Here is a 20,000-nt window from a genome sequence, read left to right as displayed (position 1 = left end):
AACACTAGACACTAATCGTTTTTTCTCTACACAATTGGGAGTTGTTATACCCTGCCTGAACTTGTTTGAAGGAGATGCAGTACAACTAACAAACACCTTTGCACAATTTATCTTACTAAACTGAGGGGACGTGAGGTTGGCATCTAGGAAATCAATAAAGATAGCTATTATTTCTCTGAGGCCTGACATTCTCTAAAGGAACAGAACAATGGCTCACAAGTCAGAGAACTCCAGATTACAGACCTGCATTCTCTAGCATTAAGGGGTTTATGAAAATCTACCTCATATTTTCCATCAAATAGATCTAGATATAGTATTAGCAGTTTTTGTACTTTAAAAAAAAAGTATTGGCAATCACACTTTATCTATGCTCAACAATGAAAAGTATTTTAAAACTCATTATTTTAATGAGCTGTTTTTGTTGCATCTGATTTATAGAAGTCTTTTTTGACTTGCCTGTTAAATGCTATAGAATGTCGTCCCTTGGGAACTGTGTTTGGCCCCTGTTAAAAACTGTAAAAAGGGATCTCTTTCACCAGGTTCTTAACTGTTAATTGATTTTAACATTACATTGAATTTATGCCTTTCACTTTTAATACTCTGATTTAGCTTCTAATTAGTTGCCTATTCACTAGCGTAGAAGGCTGGGATTTAGATCAAATAAAACAAATACGGAAAATGCCATTCCAAAAAAAAAAAAAAAGGTGTAAGACTGGGGATTTTTGAAAGTTCCAATTTTTCTTTGCTTCTCTTATTGTAAAATTCCTTTAACAAAAAAAAAAGAAAAACCATCACTAGGGAGGAGTTAATGCGAAATCTTACACAGATAATCATATCTGCAGTCAGAAACAAAGTTTGTTCTCGGAGAGTACATAGACACAAAGGAACACAGGAAGCTGTCTTTGTTTATTTTATGTATCATATTTACATACTGCCTGACTCCCCAAACAACCTGCTTTATAGCAAATAAGACTAATAGTCAATGTATTCAGTAGTGTTGATAATTACTTGCTATGAATTCTGCTAGTGTTTTTTCCAGATCTACTTGGAGTTGCCGGGGAATGAACCAAGTTCTGAATGCAAAGTTTGTTTTCTACAAACTAACTATGTATTTTAGAGGACACACACACAAACACATATCAAAATGATAAGATGCTGTAATTTTTCATTATGGGTCCTCTTCTGACCCAGGAGGATATTAAAGGCAATGACATCTCCCAACCCTATTGCTTTGTTGTACCTTGATGAAGGTATCTTTTCTTTTATGTACACTGAGAGCATATGCACCAAGACAAATTCCTTGTGTGTCCAATCACACTTGGCCAATAAAAATCCTATCCTATCCTATCCTATCCTATCCTATCCTATCCTATCCTATCCTATCCTATCCTATCCTATCCTATCCTATCCTATCCTATCCTATCCTATCCTATCCTATTGCTTTTGTTTAATACTTATTCATATTGTCTTTTACTGCTAGATTATTTCTATTTTTGGGGGGGAGGGGGGAGACAAGGTCTACTTTTTTCCCTCCTTTTGAGGGAAAAACAATCTCATTGTGGAATCAGGTTTTTTTTGTTGACAGGCAGTGTTTGATATCCACTATGGTGTCACATATGTCTCACTGTATCATAGAAAACTAGATTTGTTTTAAAGCATACAGCGATCAAGGAAAAGGAAAGAAAGAAACTAGAAAAAAAATAGTATAATCTGCTGAATATCTCTTGTGAGAAAACCCTCAACCTTGGCTAACTTTTACAATCCACATTTTCTCTGAAACAAATAGGCTTAAACCACTATTTTAATCAAACCCTAACCACCATCATCAAAACCTAACCATCATATATTTGTGTTCCCAAAAGTTAACTTTCAGGTGATTTTTCTAAACTAAGCTGTTTTATGGAATTGGTTCAAATTTAAAACGTTTTGAACAGACTACCATATTTTTCAGAGTATAAGACACACCTTTTTACCCCCAAAAAGAGGATAAAAAACAGGGTGTGTTTTATAGTCCTAATGTAGCCCCGGTTTGAGAAGCTGAAAAAAAACCCTCTGAAACCTCCGTTTGAGAGGCTGGGAAAAAAAAGCCTCTGAAATGGAGGTTTGAGAGTGTTGTGTCTCGTCCGATCTCACCACAGCCGGGGCCTTCTTATCTGCTTCCGAACACAGAGGAATGTCCTAGTATACCTCCCGGCCCCAGCCCTGGCTCCATGCCCAGACAGGCTGAAGAGGAGGAAGTATCTCCAGCCCCCAGCTCTGGCTCCATGCCCAGGCAAACGGAGCAACTAGACCCCTCCCCCTCCTCCACAGCATGTGAGCCTGAGGGAGGTCAATTGCCAACAGCTGCAGACTGGAGTGACCCACGCTTCAGAAGACTTGATAGACGGAGGCAACAGAAGGAAGGGAGGGGCAGGCCTGGATAAGTGCTGAGTCATAGAGCCACACCCCATGGCCTATATAAAGGATCTGCTTTCTGGCATTCTCTGAGTCAGGCAAAGTCTAAACTTATCTTGCTGAAGTCACTTTCTGGTCTCCTGCCTGCCCTGAGGACTTTGCTAGGACTTTGGCAGAGCTGCGGAGGCACGCCTGATTCGGATTTCCCTGACCCGGCCATCAGCGGAGGAGTGGGACACGACAGAGAGACTGAAAAAAAAAGCCTCTGAAACCTCCGTTTGAGAGGCTGACGAAAAAGCAAGGCGCAGAGCTCACAACCAATGAACCTAAAGTTAAAGTTCACCTCTGGGAACAGATGATTGGGGGTATTCCAGGAGGCCAATCCACCCCCAATCAGCTTTTTTCTTATTGTCCTCCCCAAAAACTAAGGTGCGTCTTATACTCTGGTGCGTCTTATAGTTGAAAAATATAAGTATGTCAGGTGAATAGACTGTTATTACACAAATAGAAAATGAAAGTATGGCAGTGAGGACTGGCCATTGCAAATTTGACATAGGTATAGGTTTGGTTGAGTGAGTCTACTAGTCTAGTCATAATTTTCTAGGATTTCCAAGGATATTTTTTCAACCCTAGTGGAGCTAAAAAGAGATGTATCAGGGAGCATTTCTACATAAAACATATGGTCCACCTGTGAGCTATACCTTTTTTGAATGCTTTATGAGCCAATATGCATTCTGTTGAAAAGATACAGATCTGGAGAAGGAAAAGCAAGCAAATATTCTCTGGATTGGGAAGCAGAGATTTAAATTGTTCCACTTCAGTGTGCAATTAAATGGTCATCGGAATATGTTCACCCTAACTGTAATCTGGTGTCTACATTTGCAGAAGGCTGGAATGAAGGATTGTGCTAGCTGAAATTCGTTAAGAGTCTTCTCATCCAACTCATATAAATATAGTATTCGATCTCATAAGCACCTTCCCAGTTACAAAAGTGCATTTTCACTACATTAATATATGTCCCTTGGTGCAATAAACAAATGGTTAGAACGTTAAACTGAACCAATTTTATGATAGTGTAAACATAGCAGACACTTACTCATGGCCTAAAAGCTGAAACAGACTTTCTGAGAAGAAGTGACCTTGACTTGTTGAATCAAAACTTTATTATCTTTATCTCAGCAATACTTGAATCTACTTTTTATTCCCCTGAAAAAGACAGCTTATACAAACAAAATCTTCCTCTGGAGCGTTTAGTATTTTGACCATCTGTGGGTGATACATCCACAAAGAAAAACTTTGTTAACAAAAAACAACAAAAAGATCTTGCTAACATAAAAAAGGATAAAATTCCAATACTGGGATTATAAGTACTGAAACTATTAGAAGTCTCCCCCCCCGCACCAAAAAAAACACACCCTTCTTTGATCTGTGAACGGTGTCTGATGTCCAAAAAATATCACATGGATTTTATTTTTTCTGTGCCGTAAACTCAGAAATTCTGTATTTAGTAAATGGAGAGGCCACCCATCTTTTGATACTGGACCACTCACAATTACAAAAATAAAATAACATAATAAAATAAAATAGCAATAGCACTTAGACTTAGACTTATATACCGCTTCACAGTTCTTTTATAGCCCTCTCTAAGCAGTTTACAGAGTCAACATATTGCCCCCAACAATCTGAGTCCTCATTTTACCCACCTTGGAAGGATGGAAGGCTGAGTCAATCTTGAGCCCTGTCAGGATTGAACTCCTGGCTATGGGCAGAGCTAGCTTACAACACCACATTCTAATCACTGAGCCACCAGGGCTCTAAAATAAAACAAAATAAATAAATAAAATAAATCCTAAATAAAATAAAAATAATTACACTTAAAAAATAAGAGCAATAACATAAAAATAACAGTTGAGAAGACCCATAACCACTCAAAAGAAACTATATCACAGGCTTACTCATGCTATCATGGTCTCAGGATTAATGGCAAAGCCAGGTTTTTAGTGCCTTGTTTTCACAGGGCTGAGTTAGGGCAAATCTAATTTTTGAGGGGATGATGTTCCAGAGGGCAGGTGCCATGGTAGAAGGGATTGTCCTCCTGGGTCCTGACAGATGACATTCTCTTGCAGATGGGACCTGGCGCACGCCTCTCCTGCCAGATCTAATAGGATGGGTAGGCATCATTTAATTAAATTCACATGCTTAATTTTTTTTTGGCATACCTGAATTTGCTTATTAGTGTTTGCCAAAATCTTTTTATCCTAGATTTGAGTGCTGTGCACTGGTTAACAGAAAAGAAAAGAAAAAGTAAATTAAAAAATTCCTTCTCAAACATGCCAGCTATTAAGGTTTATTATAGATCACAGTATTTCTCTTTAAGTTTCCATTCAAAAGTAACAATTTTAAACTTTTCAAATTAAAATAATAGTTAAAAGCATTTGGTACTAATTGTTAAGATTTTTGCCACTTTAGACCACAACTTCTTTATCTTCTCCTTGAACAAATCTTTCAGATCCGTTAACCTATCCCATTTTATACTTTTAAACTAGTCTTGAGTTCCCAGTTAGGTTTTTTTTTTTGGCTGCTCAAATCTGAGCTTTGTGCAGTATCTATTTCTTCTTTTCATAAGGCCCTTAATTTTATTTATTTTGGTTTTTTATTGGTGGCATGCTGGTTTCACTACTTTATTTTCAAATATCATTCTCAGTTTCCTCCTGGATAAATTATTCTTGTTTCTACTTGTCTAATTTTGTGTGTGTATATGTGTGTGTGTTGGACAATTGCATTTGACCACCTTCACATTTCACTTACATTTACAAGAGTCTATTCTTCTTCACTAATCTATACTGTGGATAAAGTAGATACGAGGTTTCTTTCATTTTTACATCACTCTACTATATGGTTAGAAACCTAAAAGGAATTGTATTTAACAAGGTGAAAGTTTAGATGCAGCTGAAATCTGTCAAATAATAATAGTAAAAATCAAATGTCTAGTTTTACTTACTGCAATTTGGTTGTATAGGAATTTTTCCTGTCAGTTTACTGTTTTCTAATAAAGAGTTATATTGTTTTTAATGGTACATTAAGAGCCGAGGTGGCGCAGTGGTTAGAGTGCAGCACTGCAGACTACTTCAGCTGACTGCTAGCTGCAGTTCAGCAGTTCAAATCTCACTGGCTCAAGGTTGACTCAGCCTTCCATCCTTCCGAGGTTGGTAAAATGAGGACCCAGGTTGTTGGGGGCAACAGGATGACTCTGTAAACCGCTTAGAGAGGGCTGTAAAGGCACTATAAAGCTGTATATAGGTCTAAGTGCTATTGCTTTTGCTATTGCTACATACTGCAATAGCAAATTGCAGTATGTAGCAAATCAATAGCAAATCAATACTGACTTGTGATACATATTTGCATTTTCTCTGTAATTAATATAATAACAGAGTTGGAAGGGACCTTGGAGGTCTTCTAGTCCAACCCCCTGCTTAGGTAGGAAACCCTACACCACTTTAGATAAATGTTTTTCCAACATCTTCTTAAAAACTTCCAGTGTTGGAGCATTTAAAACTTCTGGAGGCAAGTTGTTCCACTAATTAATTGTTCTGTCAGGAAATTTCTCCTTAGTTCTTACTTGCTTCTCTCCTTGATTAGTTTCCACCCATTTCTTCTTGTCCTACCCTCAGGTGCTTTGGAGAATAGCTTCGCTCCCTCTTGTTTGTGGCAGCCCCTGAGATATTGGAACACTGCTATCATGTCTCCCCTAGTCCTTCTTTTCATTAAACTAGACATATCCAGTTCCTGCAACCGTTCTTTCTATTAGGGGCCTTCAGTCCCCTAATCATCTTTGTTGCTCTTCTCTGTACTCTTTCTAGAGTCTCCACAGTCTTTTTACATCATGGCGACCAAAACTGAATGCTTTGTTGAATGAATTGTTGGATGTCTTATTATATACCTATGTGTATTCATTCTTTTATACTTCTCTTCCCTTAATTGTTACATTGTTTTTTATTGAAGCATATTCTACCTTAAAACAGGGTTTATACTCTTTTTCTGTTCTGAATGTTTGTGCCTTGATCTAAACATAAAATCCCATCACAAATGTGGAACTCATTTTAAAAATAAAAGATTGAGATATTCAATTGGACACATTGGAGATATTCAATTGGACAAGTCAGGAGTTAAATCATATTGAGTTCAGTTCCTTTCCAAATTGAGATTGACAATATAGCAGTCTTAAATTTTCAGTTAAAACTATAGTTCATAATTATGTTTTATTTTTTGTTCATATCTTATCGTCACTGCTCACTTTGATTGAAAGAAAATTAGTGAATTGTAATATTTGTAAAGGCAAAAAACTATAAAAACACCTATGAAAAGGTAGGTAGGTAGGTAGGTAGATAACAAACTAAGCCCAACAATACCTGGAACATCAGTGAAGGCTTCTCCAAGGACAGAGACATGAAAATTCAGTTCCATCTTTTTCAATTTCATCAGCACTTTAAAGAAGCTTTCAGGATCTTTATCGTGTTCCCTTGAAATGAAACAGAACACACCTTGAGTTTTGAATTGTTTACTTACTTTATTTTCATATCCATAATTCATATGCTGTCTCCATCCAAACTTTGATATGGCTCACAACATAAATAAGACAATTATAAAATAGCTGCATTATAAAAATTGGTTAAAAATCTTACCAGACTTCATATAACAGTAAACTAACCTTGAAAATGGACAGTGCCTGGACAGCTGTTAAGGGTTGGTACCTTGTGCCTGAAGCTCCATGGAACAGAATACTCTAACAGATGGCAGACATCTTTTTGGTTTAGAGTGGAAGGCAATTCACTAAACCTTTTATGTATTTCCATAACAGGTTCAGAATCACTCCAAATAAGTAGTTTTGGAGTATCCTCTGGAAATGCTTATGTCCCAAATTGAAACCATAATTCCAGATACAAACTGGATTGGAACCGTTCAGATAAGTCAGATAATCAAGCAGCCCATCTTTCAATGTCAAAATGCTTTTAGGAATAATGGCAAGTTTTAAATCAGAGCAAAATGGACATTTTTCTGTTGTTCATTGTCCAGCTAAGAATACATTACAGACTTTGTATAACATTGTAGTAAATACATAATATTATGGAGAATACAGGAAAGGTATAAAAATTGTATGCCAAAGAAATTAAAAGTAATGAAATGAGGTCCACAAGTTTTAAAGTTGTTCTAACATTTAAAAAGTGATTTTTTTTTGGAAGTTAGAGTAATTTTTAACTTATATAGATGATAAAGTGCTTATTTAAAAAAAAAAGCATATAGAAAATAAATTATGCAATCAGGATTTGGACAGAGTCCAATCCTAGCCATGCCTATTTTCAAGTAAGTCCTGTGCATTTTAGAAATAAACTGGAAGTAAGCATATATAAAACTACTGCCTTTTAGTGGTCAAGGGAAAGTAACAATCTCCCAATTCACATTTCCACTGGATGATGTCTCCTAAGATATATCATGATACAAAATAATTTTATACACAATTGACACGTGTGCAACTCTCTGAAGGCACAGAGCGTGTTAAAGAGTTATAAATAAGCTAAGCTAAAAGCAATATTAAAAAGGTCAATCTTAATCTTCTTAAAACATTTAACAACGGAGCTTTCTCTTATTTCAGTTATACAGGGGACTCAGAATGGAGAGAGAATGGGGAAAAGGACATTTTAATACTGGTTTATGATTGTACAATGAGAGAGAAACTCAACTTTTTTCCCAACGATCAGAAAATAAAGCAGCCAAATCTCACTTTCAGGTATGCGCTTACAATTAAAACAAGACAACATTTAGAAAATCCAACACCAGACTACTAGAGGCTGAGAATGGAATGGAATGGAATGGAATAGAATGGAATAGAATAGAATAGAATAGAATAGAATAGAATAGAATAGAATAGAATAGAATAGAATAGAATGGGAATGGGAATGGGAATGGGAATGGGAATGGGACGGGACGGGACGGGACGGGACGGGACAGAACAGGACAGGACAGATCATAACAGAACAGGTCTTTATTGGCCAAGTGTGATTGGACACACAAGGAATTTGTGTCCTGTACATAAGCTCCTAGTGTACATGCCATACAATGATTATAATAAAGGATAATAATAATAATAATAATAATAATAATAATAATAATAATAATAATAATAATAATAATAATAATAATAATAATAATGGCTGATGGTGCTTGAGCTTTTCATTTCTTACATAGTTTCTTGCTTCCCCAGATTACCAACCCTAACCCCTAACCCTAACACTAACCCTAAAGAAAGACACTCCTGCTTCATATCTTAAAGTTAAATATCAACTTATATAATTTGTGGATGGTTTGAATAGAAGCAAATACGTATACCGAGCATGTATACTCTATAATTTAAAGCCCAAAATAGGATGGGATGGGCAGCTACATAAATTAGACATATAAATAGTCTCTTACTTTTACCAAGGCATGAGACTGGAAAGGTCCGTTCAGAGTGACTCCTTTCCTAATGACTGCTGGGAGGTGGGGGAGGATTTGGTTAATGAAGGCAACTGGGAGTGACAGAATTGATATTGCTAAGTGCTGCTATCACCTGACATCCTACTTTAAAACTACAGTGCTTAGCCAAGGGCTACCTGTGATGCCTTGGCCTGAATGACTACATTAAGACAAGCCAAGAACTTTTGATGAAGGAAGTCAATCACGGAAAGCACTTGAAAACCACAAAGGTAAAGGCTAAATATAGGAAAGGAAAAAAATTGAAAACCAATTTGTTAATTGGAAGAACAAGCTAATGCATGTTCAAAGAGCTTTTACTTCCAAGGTTTACACATACACACAAACAAACACACACACAAACACAAGTGGTAGAGGGGACTAGAGGTGAAGACGCTCATCTCACCCTTGGGAGATTGAGAGTTCAATCTGAGGCAGCGACAGATGTTTCTCTATCAGGGCGCAAAGAAAAAAAATCTGTTGCAAATTCTGCGTGGGTGTCAGGAAGCCTATTTTCCAAAGCACCTGAAGGCAGAACAAGAAGCAATGGACAGAAACTAATCAAGGAAATAACCAATCTAGAACTAAGGAGAAATTATCTGACAGTGGGGATAATTAATCAGTGGAACAACTTGGTTGTGGGTGCTCCATCACTGGAGGTTTTTAAGAAAAGATTGGACAACCTTTGTCTAGAATGGTACATGGTCTCCTGCTTGAGCAGGGGTTTGGATTAGAAGACCTCTAAGGCTCCTTCCAACTCTATTATTCTATTAACACTTGAAGAATATAGATGGAAAATAAGATTAAAAACCCAGCACCGTCTTCATTAAGGTCAGGAGTGTTAAAAAAAAGAAACTGAAGGCTTTACTTTTAGCAGCTCAAGAAGAAGCCAACTAATTGCATGAAGGTGAAAATTCAGCTTCTAATAAACAATTGCAAATTCTGCCTTATAGTGAAAAGAGTGAAACAATTGTCCATTTCATCAGCAAAAGTTTGTAAACTGACCTCAAGCAGCGTTATGATTAAGCTGCCAGAATTATTCATTGGAAACTTTGCCAGAGCTTTGGATTTGAATGCAGTAAAAAGTACTGGGAACATCAAGTTGAAAAGTTTTTAGAAAATGAGCGGGTTCAAATTTTTTGGGACTTAAATTATGAAATATTGGAACTTGCAGGTCAAGTTAGAACTGAAGAAGCTTCTTGATAAGAAGTGAAACATTAAAAAAAAAAGTTCATTTGCCTTTTAGAGAAAAAAAACACCTTTGGGATACTCTGATGTTAAACATCTATGGAAAAATATAAGATATCAGATCATGTAGCAATTATGACTGGGGCTCTTGGAAGAATACCTAAAGGACTCCCTTAATATCTGGAAATATTGAATTTACCAGAAATCACAACCCTAATATTACAAAAAATCCACCCTGCTTGGAACTGCCTATATTCTTAGATACTACCTTAGTAAATATTAGGTTTTTAGTTAGGGCTTGAATTAAGTTTCCACCAGTCTTAGATTGTGAATCTAACCATAGATTACCCTACATGTAATAATTTATTAAATTTTGTTTGTTTGCTGCCCTATTCTTAAAGACTCTGGGTGATTTACAACAATCAAAGACTTTATAATAAAAATCAATAAAAGGTAAAACTTGTAAAGCAATGCAAAAAGTGTTTGCTGTTTATGGACGAGGATTGGTGATGTTCAAGAATAGATGTTTTAATCAGTAACCAAGCTTGGTTACTGCAATTCTGTGCAGTATGTTTTCAAGTAAGTTTCAAATGTAGTTAAGTATGAATACAGGTGGCCTTTGTTATACGCAAGGGTTTTGTTCCAGCCCAACAACTGCAACTAATGAAACCACAGAAAACAAGATCTTGGGGGGAAAAAACCACATATTTCATGCATACTTAAACTCCTACTTACCATTTTGTGCCTTGAATAAAATACTTACAGAACATTCCCTATGTTTCCCTTAAAACAGAACTGTGCACCCAAAATAACGCAGGTACAAATAACCCTTACTGGAGAAAATGAGGTCAGTATCTAACAATTGTGTGAGACTACAGGTAACAGAACCACAGATAAAATTCACTGGTTTTATTACATTAAATCTTCTTTTCTACATTGATGCACTCTCAACAGTTTTCTGATTATCAGCATAAAACAAGTGCTAGACTATTTTCAATTCTCTGCAGTCCTTTAGTTTATTTTGGCCTTCCTCAAAATGGAAACAGTATAGAGATATGGATGTTGGGGAAGGATGGCTGGAAAATAATTAGTTTACATTGGTTTAGAGATAACCAGAAAAAGGTCAAATTCTTTCACTCCACTCAGGAAAAAGTCTATGGAGATTCTTAGTCACCCAGGTCTTGGTTGTCCCAAAGGTGCATTTTCAAGAGGCAGTTCAAGTTTCTTTGTTTTTCCTTGAAGAAGTTTCATTTCTCATCCAAGAAACTTCTCCAGTTCTGAGAAGCAAAATTTTTCAAGGAAAAAAGAAAGAAACTCCAGTTGCCTCTTGAAAAAGCACCTTTGGGACATTCAGGAAAAAGCTTTAAATATGTTTTTTTTTTTAAAAAAACTTCCCATGAATATTCCTGAGGTCAGCAGAATTTGCACCATAATACAGAAACTAGAGCCAGACACCCTGTTGTCTCGCCTCAAGTCTGGGTTTCTCTTCGCATAACGCTTTAAAATATTAGATCTTACCTTATCCAGGATAATAAAGAAATACTTTTTCAGATTAAATAGGAACTCTTATTAATTGTTTATTCTGATTGATGAGTCTTATCATATTGACTGTCTCTGCTAATTACTGATTTGATTTTAGTAATGGTTTTAAAGTGCTACATTGATAGATCATTTTCATAAGCAGTCCACTGAGTGCTCGAGCTCAAAGTCATGAAGAGATGTTGCTGATCAGTGGTGCATTGGCAGAATCCGTTCTTTGTCCCTGAATTCTAGCCTTAGGAACATATCGAGTCAACTGTAGAAGAACATTTCTGATAACAGCCAAATTCACAAGGAAGATCCTCACCATGTACCCTCCCCACTTTTGGTATTATGGCTACTGCAACACTTGAAAAAAAAAACATTGCTTTGTACTGCTAATCATACTATGGTGGTGCAGTGCCTTGCAGGCTAACTTTGCCCACAGTCAGGAGTTCAATCCTGATTGGCACAAGGTTGACTCAGCCTTCCATCCTTCCGAGGTCAGTAAAACAAGTATCCAGATTGTTGGGGAAAATATGCTGACTCTGTAAACTACCCAGAAAGTGCTGTAAAGCACTATGGAGTGGCATATAAGTCTAAGTGCTATAGTTATATATGAAAATGAGGAATAGAGTGAAGTACACATACGTACACACACACACACACACACACACACACACACACACACAGAGAGAGAGAGAGAGAGAGAGAGAGAAATACTTCAGAGAACACCTATAACTACTTTGCCAGGAAGAGCACAATATGTATTTCATGTGATTCAAGACAGATCTTACTTGCTTTTCAGGAAATAAATCATAGTTTTCAGGCAAAAATGTGATGGATGGATGGATGGATGGATGGATGGATGGATGGATGGATGGGAGGGAGGGAGGGAGGGAGAAGAGCGTAATGATATTCAAGAAGAAACTGAGAATAATCAGATTCAGCATTGATCCTGCAATATAAATCCTTAGGAAGCAACCCATATCTGAAGAAAAAGAATATAATTAGGATCTGTTTTTTGAACTGTAACAGAGGTAAAGAAGTTTTTTCAAGAGTTCTGGAACCATTTTATGGGTCTCTCACTTGCACCTATCAATATTTTATGCATAAATCAGAAAAAAAAAAACCAGTAGTAGATGTATGGACTAGAAGAAACCTGGAGACCATGAACTCTAGTCCTTCCTTGGGTGTGAAACCTGGCTGGATGACTTTGGGCCAGTCCACACAGGGTGGGGGTTAGGAGATGGGAGAATGATGTGTACTACTTTGACTTGTACAAAGTAAAGGTAGTCTAGAAATATTCAGACTTCAGAAAATATGATGTGAAAACACCTAAAGTCCTTAAGCAGAAAATTTTGAAACATAAAGAATGTAAAAATATAAGAATATAATTATTGTGTGTCAGAACAGAAAATGCTGGAAAGAAAGTAAACAGAACAGAGTTTCGTTTTGCCACTTTTAAGTCAGAATTCTTTGCCAGATAACCAAATAAAACATATGGCATATATAGTGTGTGTAATATCTCCTAAAACCAAACACAATAAAAAAAGTATGATATTGCTAAACTTGCTGAATACTTTTCTGAGAACACGATCGTTACCATCCCAAACATATATTTAGCTATTCAAATTTAGACTTTCTGAAGGTCAGATAAGTATGTAACTGCTTAACAGACAGAATACCCCTGAACATCTCCAAGCTCTGTTGAGCTTATATGCTGCTCCTTAGGTGAGGTATTAGCAAAGCTTATTTATTTTCATTTCCACGGCTTTTATTTTCTCGTTCCCTTGTGGTAAAGCTGATTTCCATGATGATTCCCTTCTTAATTTTAATATCCTCTTTTACTCATCATATAGACATAAGAATTTTCCCTAAAATAATGAAACTCTTCCAAAGGAAATGAAGACAACCAAGACCAAGGGAAGCAGCAAATGCTTACTTTTCAATTAATTGATCCTCTGTCATATGCACATATGAAATATTTTTTCCATGCAAGGAAAATAAGGTTAATTAACATAAAAACCCTTCACTCGTGGAGGTGTTGAATTTTGTATTTTATTCATGCTACTGTAAGTGCCTTGATTTCCCAGTAATGACCTAGTTCTCCTAATGAGTAACATTAACCCCTGGCTGTAGCTGTCCAGGACTTAATTGTCAACTGAAGCTGAAATAAGGAGAGTTTGCCGATCAGCAGGTATGTGGTATATTAACTCATGTCATTTCAGACCCTAATAAATAAATCTGTTGCTACGGCAACAGGAACATCAGCTATATCACTTTTTTTTCCCTGAGCTTTATAAAAGTAACTGTCTTTCACACCAAGCTTTTAAAAAGGAAATTAACTATATGTAACCATAATTAGAAGAAACATCATTTCTCATCCCAGGAATATATCTACATTAATGAGAAAAGACACTGTAAAAAGAGGGAAATGTTTTTTTATCGTGGTCAGGGGAAGTGAAGGAATGCAGTGTGAAGATCCTCACTCTCTTCAAATAAGAACAAATTAGGAAATGGTGCAGCACTTCAAATACGGTGTTCCAAGCACACTGAATAGTAGTAACACTTACTATCCTACTAAAATATACCAGTAGCCTCTCCAACCCATCAGAAAGATTGCCCAAGCCTCCACAGCTCATAATGTGAATTATAGTCCAGCCTGATGAACTGCTGTGCCACCTGATCCGAAACAGAAGAACACTGGCAGTCCAAGAAAGTTCATATACAACTGCAGCAAAATAATTTAACAACTCTAAACTAAGTCAGAATCAGTAATATTAATAACAGAGCTTATGTAGGAGAAGAAGTGGCAGAACCTGGAAGTGGAATTAAAAGAGGGATCAGCCTAGAAACCCTATGTGGTCACAAGTGAACTAAGTCCAACCTTCCTTGAATTTCCTTGATCTAAATCCAAACACATGCTGTTAGTTGAGAAGATTCCTGTGCATAGGCACAATTAACAATAAATCAATTTAATTGGATCTTCCCATGTGGGCTTGGCCCAACAACTGAAAGATTAAAACAGAATATCTTCCGGTGCAAGGCAACTATTGCATCTAAAGTCTTCCTACCCTAACACGTTTGTCACAACCTCACAAACTGATCCAGTTCTTTAAAAGTAGGGGTCCCCAATGCACGGTCCGTGGACTGGCACCAGTCTGCGGCATGCCTGAAACTGGGCCACGAAAACAGGCGAAGCCCCATTCATGGGTTGCAGGCAGCACACAAAACCATGCCCCCTCCTGTCTGTGGAAAAACCTCTTTCCACAGAACTGGTCCCTGGTGCCCATAATGTTGGGGCCACTGCTTTAAAGCAGGGGTCTCCAACCTTGATCCCTTTAAGACTTGTGGACTTCAGCTCCCAGAGTCCCTCAGCCAGCAAAGCAAAGCTGGCTGAGGGACTCTGGGAGTTGAAGTCTGCAAGTCTTAAAGGGACCAAGGTTGGAGACCCCTACTTTAAAGGGACCCCTTCACAACATACACCTTGAATTATAAAATCTTCTTTCTGTGGAGGAACAGTAGGAGCCATTCCTCAATTATGAGCAAACTAAGGCCAATAAACAACAAAAGAAAAATGCCTATTTCTCATATCCTTTACAAAGATGTAAGGCCAGTGTAGAGCATCATATTAAGTGAAGGATATATCAAAGGAATTTAATTTGAGACATCAAAATCAGATGATTTATTCTTTCCTATATTAGAACTAAAAATGACATCTTTGATGATAAAAGAATGAATATAGCACTCAGATTCCCCATTCTCTTTTACACAAAGGTAGAATACCAAAAAAAAAAAAAAATTATTACTGGAAAAGGAAAAAGCCAAGTGGTGATGATAATTGCCAAAGGACACAAGTGGTTGAAATTAAAAGGAAGTTAAAAACTTTTACTAGAGGCAATAATGTCCCTTCTTATCACATTACTAGCCACTTCCATCCAGTATCTGAGGTGCAGAATGGTGAAGGATTGCCTGAAGGGCTATGGAAAAGGCAAGATTTGATAGAGATGATTAAGATCAGAAAGAAAAACTAGGATGAATCAAAGAAAAGAAATAGGTATTTATTTAATTAATGATACTTCTCCTTTGAAAACTTAAATAAAGCCAGAATTGCAATGGTTTTAGATTTTTTTTAATGGATGTATTTTCAAAGCAGCAATAGACAATCCCTCCAAGCATTATGCAAATGGAACATGATAGAAGGTGTATACATTCTTTATATTCCGATAATATATGTTCGTTCCCTTGCAGTAGATGCAGAATGAGCAGAGATGAAATAAGAGAAACAATATACCAATGGGAGCTACTATGGAAAACTTTGATTTGGCCTCTAGATTTCACTATAAATAAGGACGTACACTAAAATAAAATAAAAGTTCCTTCTCATCCATGTGGGTGGTATGTGTTATCTTCAGCCTTGGATCCTCTACCAGAGTCTTGGTAGTTGGAGGTTCTGTGAGATATCTTAGCAGGTGTCTGTGAGGTGTCCCAACACCGTACTCTTCTGGACAGAGTTCTCTGATGTTCTTCCTGGGTCTATTGGAGCCATTCTCTTCAACATCTTCATCAATGATTTGGACGAGGGGATAGATGGGGAACTCATTAAATTTGCAGACAACACCAAGCTAGCAGGAATAGCCAACGCTCCAGAAGATAGGCTCAAGTTACAGAAGGATCTTGACAGACTTGAACACTGGGCACTATCTAACAAAATGAAATCTACATTTAGGCAAGAAAAACAAAATGCACAGGTACAATATATGTGGTATATGTCGCTCAATAGTAGTAACTGTGAGAGGGATTTTGGAGTCCTAGTGGACAATCATTTAAATATGAGCCAGCAATGTATTGCAGCTGCCAAAAAAGCTGCATAAACAGAGGGATAGAATCAAGATCATGTGAAGTGTTGCTACTTATAATGCTTTGGTAAGGCCACACTTGGAATACTGCATCCAGTTTTGGTCACCACGATGTAAAAAAAACCAAAAACATTGAGACTCTAGAAAAAGTGCAGAGAAGAGCAACAAGGATGATTAGGGGACTGGAGGCTCAAACATATAAAGAATGGTTGCTGGAATTGGGTATGTCTAGGCTAATGAAAAGAAGGACTAGAGGTGACGATAGCAGTGTGCCAATATCTCAGGAGCTGCCACAAAGAAGAGGGAGTCAAGCTATTCTCCAAAGCATCTGAGAGCAGGACAAGAAGCAGTGGGTGGAAACTAATCAAGGAGAGAAGCAACCTAGAACTAAGGAGAAATTTCCTGACAGTTAAATAATTAATCAGGGGAACAACTTGCCTCCAGAAGTTGTGAATGCTCCAAGACTGGAAGTTTTTAAGAAGAGATTGATTAACCATTTGTCTGAAATGGTATAGGGTTTCCTGTCTAAGCAGAGGGTTAGACTAGAAGACCTCCAAGGTCTCTTCCAACTCTATTATTCTATTCTATTCATTCTCCTAGCTTAGGAATCACAGCCCTGAATTCTCCTATCACCACTGTGATCATTTTGGCCTTTATTTTCTACATGCTCTCTAGTTCTTCCTTCAGGCCCTGTTACTTCTTCAGCTTCTCATACTCATTCTTCCTGAATTTGATGTCACTTGGCACCGCTGCATCTATCATTGTCTTCTGGTCCGTGTCTACTACCATAGTGTCTGGTTGATTGGCCAATATCTGCCTGTCCATCTGGATCTGGAAGTCCCACAAGATCTTAGGCTTATTATTTTCCAGATCTTCTGTGGAATCTCTCATCTGGACTTGGAAAGGTCTAATCCATATGCTGTGCATATGCTACTGTACACAATGCCAATTACTTGGTTATGCTATTCCGCATATGCTGTTTCTGTCTCCATCTTACACTCTGACACTATGCACTACACTGTTGCTGAGGCTTCTCTGCCTAGTATGCACCATGGGCCCTGTCTAGTGTTGGACACCTTTGCCTCTATGGATCTGGTGCTTAGTGCCTGTTTTTGTGCTGCTATGAGTAATGTAACAGTGCTGACCAGCCTTTTCCAGCCATCTCTCTTTCTCTGTCTCCCACTATCATTCACTAAATTTTCCTTAATTCACACCATCAAGGAAAGCTAATTGGACCCAGGCAGCAGCCATTCCTGCCAACTCAATTGTTCTGCTAAAAACATCCAGGTTTGTAAAGCCCTATTTGTCTCCATAATTCTAGTTTTATCAAATTATAGGTTCCATTTTCTTATTAAGACTTTCCATTATAAAATCAAATAGTGAAATACTAGAAATAGTATACGGTAATTATCAAGAACCCAACTAGTCTTCATTTCGGCAATGTTGGGATTTCAGCTCCCTGTTTATCAATAATATGGGATATGCCAGATTAGAGACTAAGGGAAGAAAAATAATGCTTAATCGTCTAAACATACTAATTGTTCAAAGAAAATGTCTCTTACAAACAAAATCTTGCTTTTAAAATGTGATCCAGAGGTAGGAAAAAACAGGCAAAGAGGTATCTTCCGCCCTTTTATTTTTAAAGTTCCCATTTAAAAGAAGTTTGTGCTTAACACTGTTATATCAGTATGAAGTTTTTATTACCAATTACCCACATAGCTATCAGTGTGCCAGATCAGATTGTAATAACTACAAAAGTGAATAGATTAAATTTGACTTTTCATCTACCATTGTACTTTTTTTTTTTATTTTGGCAAATCACACCATGCAAATTAAATACAAAGGTTTGGCATTTGAATAAAATGGTGAAAGAAGACGATTGTTTAGTAGTTTATCTCAACAGGATCGTCTAAAAACTATTTGGGATATATGTGTCAAACTTAATCCTGGCAACAAAATACAAAATAGACTTCTCTATAATGCAGTGCATTTCAACTTGCTTGTGACAACTTGCTTAAAATTTTTCTAACATAATCTGACAAAAGGAAAAAAAAACATTATCTCAAATAAGTTAATATATTATTTGTTTGTTATCTTTTATTCAGTTACCTAGGAAGCCTGCGCTTTCATTTGATTCTTTGCTATAAACATATTAAGTCTTTGCCCATAATCCTGATTTCAATTAATTTATGATGTTGGAATATGGCTCTAATAGGACAAAGTTCTATATACTTCATCATCATACAGATATTTCTCTACTGTGATTTAACTTGACTCCCTTTCTTGCCCACAGATCTATATGAATCTTGACGCAATATTCCCGAGTTCTGTTTCTTTACAATTGCTAAGAATAAAAGTACAACTTTTTCCTGAGTTGAGCGTGTACGTGTAAAGTATTACTGACATCCAAGAATAAAAGACTCAGACTTTAATACAAGAAACATGTCACACTACCTCAAGTTACTTATGAGTTTTTTGGTAGTCTTGAAGAATTCATTAACTCATCCTTAGATGCCATCTATAAAACTGCATAAAGAGATTTAAGGTTCTTGTTCTGTCTATTAATATTTTTTAAACAGGAGAAAAATAATGTATATACATATACACACAAACTATATACAGTTATTTATTTTATAACATTTTACTACCCATTTGATCAGCTATAATGTACAGTTGTATACCAAACTTTGTTTTCAGGAAAAAAAAATCACCCTATAATATAGGCAGAATATAAACTTGATGGATTTTTAAAAATTCTTTTTTAAAAAAGTCAAATATAGAGATTAATGAATCCTAATTCTGCAGATACAAAATCAATAGCTGAATTGGAATGCAATTTAATTTAAAGATTTGCATTTTACTGAGTTTTGCAGTACAGTATAAGATGAATAAATATAAATGCATATACAATATGAAAATAATAAAAATGTAATGCATTTGTGAAAATTGCTTGAAAAAATGGCTGTGACAGCTTATGGATAAATCAGGAAAAATACCTATGATTTTTTTGTGCAAGCCTCTCTTTAACACATTGTCATACTTATGCAGAATAATGACAAAATAATTTTCAACTGGAGAAACGAAAAAGAGAAACTGGAATTGACAGATTCATTCATTCCTTTTACTGATAGCGTAAAGATTGGCATATCAAGGTATTAGTGTTACATAAGCATAATTTAAATTTGATCATAGATCAAGAGGACTTAAAACTCCTAGAATTCCCAAGGCAGATATCTGGGAATTCTGAAAGTTGGTCTCAAACAAAGTGAACTCTGCAGGAGCAGGGAGGAATCTGTAATATTTGATTGTATAGTCACAATCTTACAAAGTTAGCTTAGCTAATTACTGTTGCACTTGAGCTTGCCTTTGGCTAAGGCCTACTAAGTGACGTAGTATGAAGTGAGGGTAGCTCCTTTGTGTTGTAAATGCTGAAGGATGGGGAATGGTGCAGAATTGGAGCCTTTTTGCAGCCTGCATTGCACTCCATAGAATAGAATAGAATAGAATAGAATAGAATAGAATAGAATAGAA

At 36.6% G+C, this 20,000-nt stretch overlaps 1 protein-coding gene across 9 annotated transcripts in view; it reads right to left on the bottom strand.

Annotated features, from left to right (window-relative positions):
- Positions 1–20,000, bottom strand: part of GTDC1 (glycosyltransferase like domain containing 1) — a 283,243-nt gene that overhangs the window by 28,769 nt on the left and 234,474 nt on the right. For all 9 annotated transcript variants that reach the window (XM_058193541.1, XM_058193532.1, XM_058193524.1 and 6 more), the window contains one exon: positions 6,804–6,913. In XM_058193541.1, the coding sequence (XP_058049524.1) occupies positions 6,804–6,913 (110 nt within the window). The remainder of the gene's footprint in view (positions 1–6,803; positions 6,914–20,000) is intronic.

Source organism: Ahaetulla prasina, chromosome 1, assembly GCF_028640845.1.
Source record: "Ahaetulla prasina isolate Xishuangbanna chromosome 1, ASM2864084v1, whole genome shotgun sequence".
In the NCBI taxonomy this organism is placed as follows: Eukaryota; Metazoa; Chordata; class Lepidosauria; order Squamata; family Colubridae; genus Ahaetulla; species Ahaetulla prasina.
This window is presented reverse-complemented; position numbering and strand designations above follow the sequence as displayed.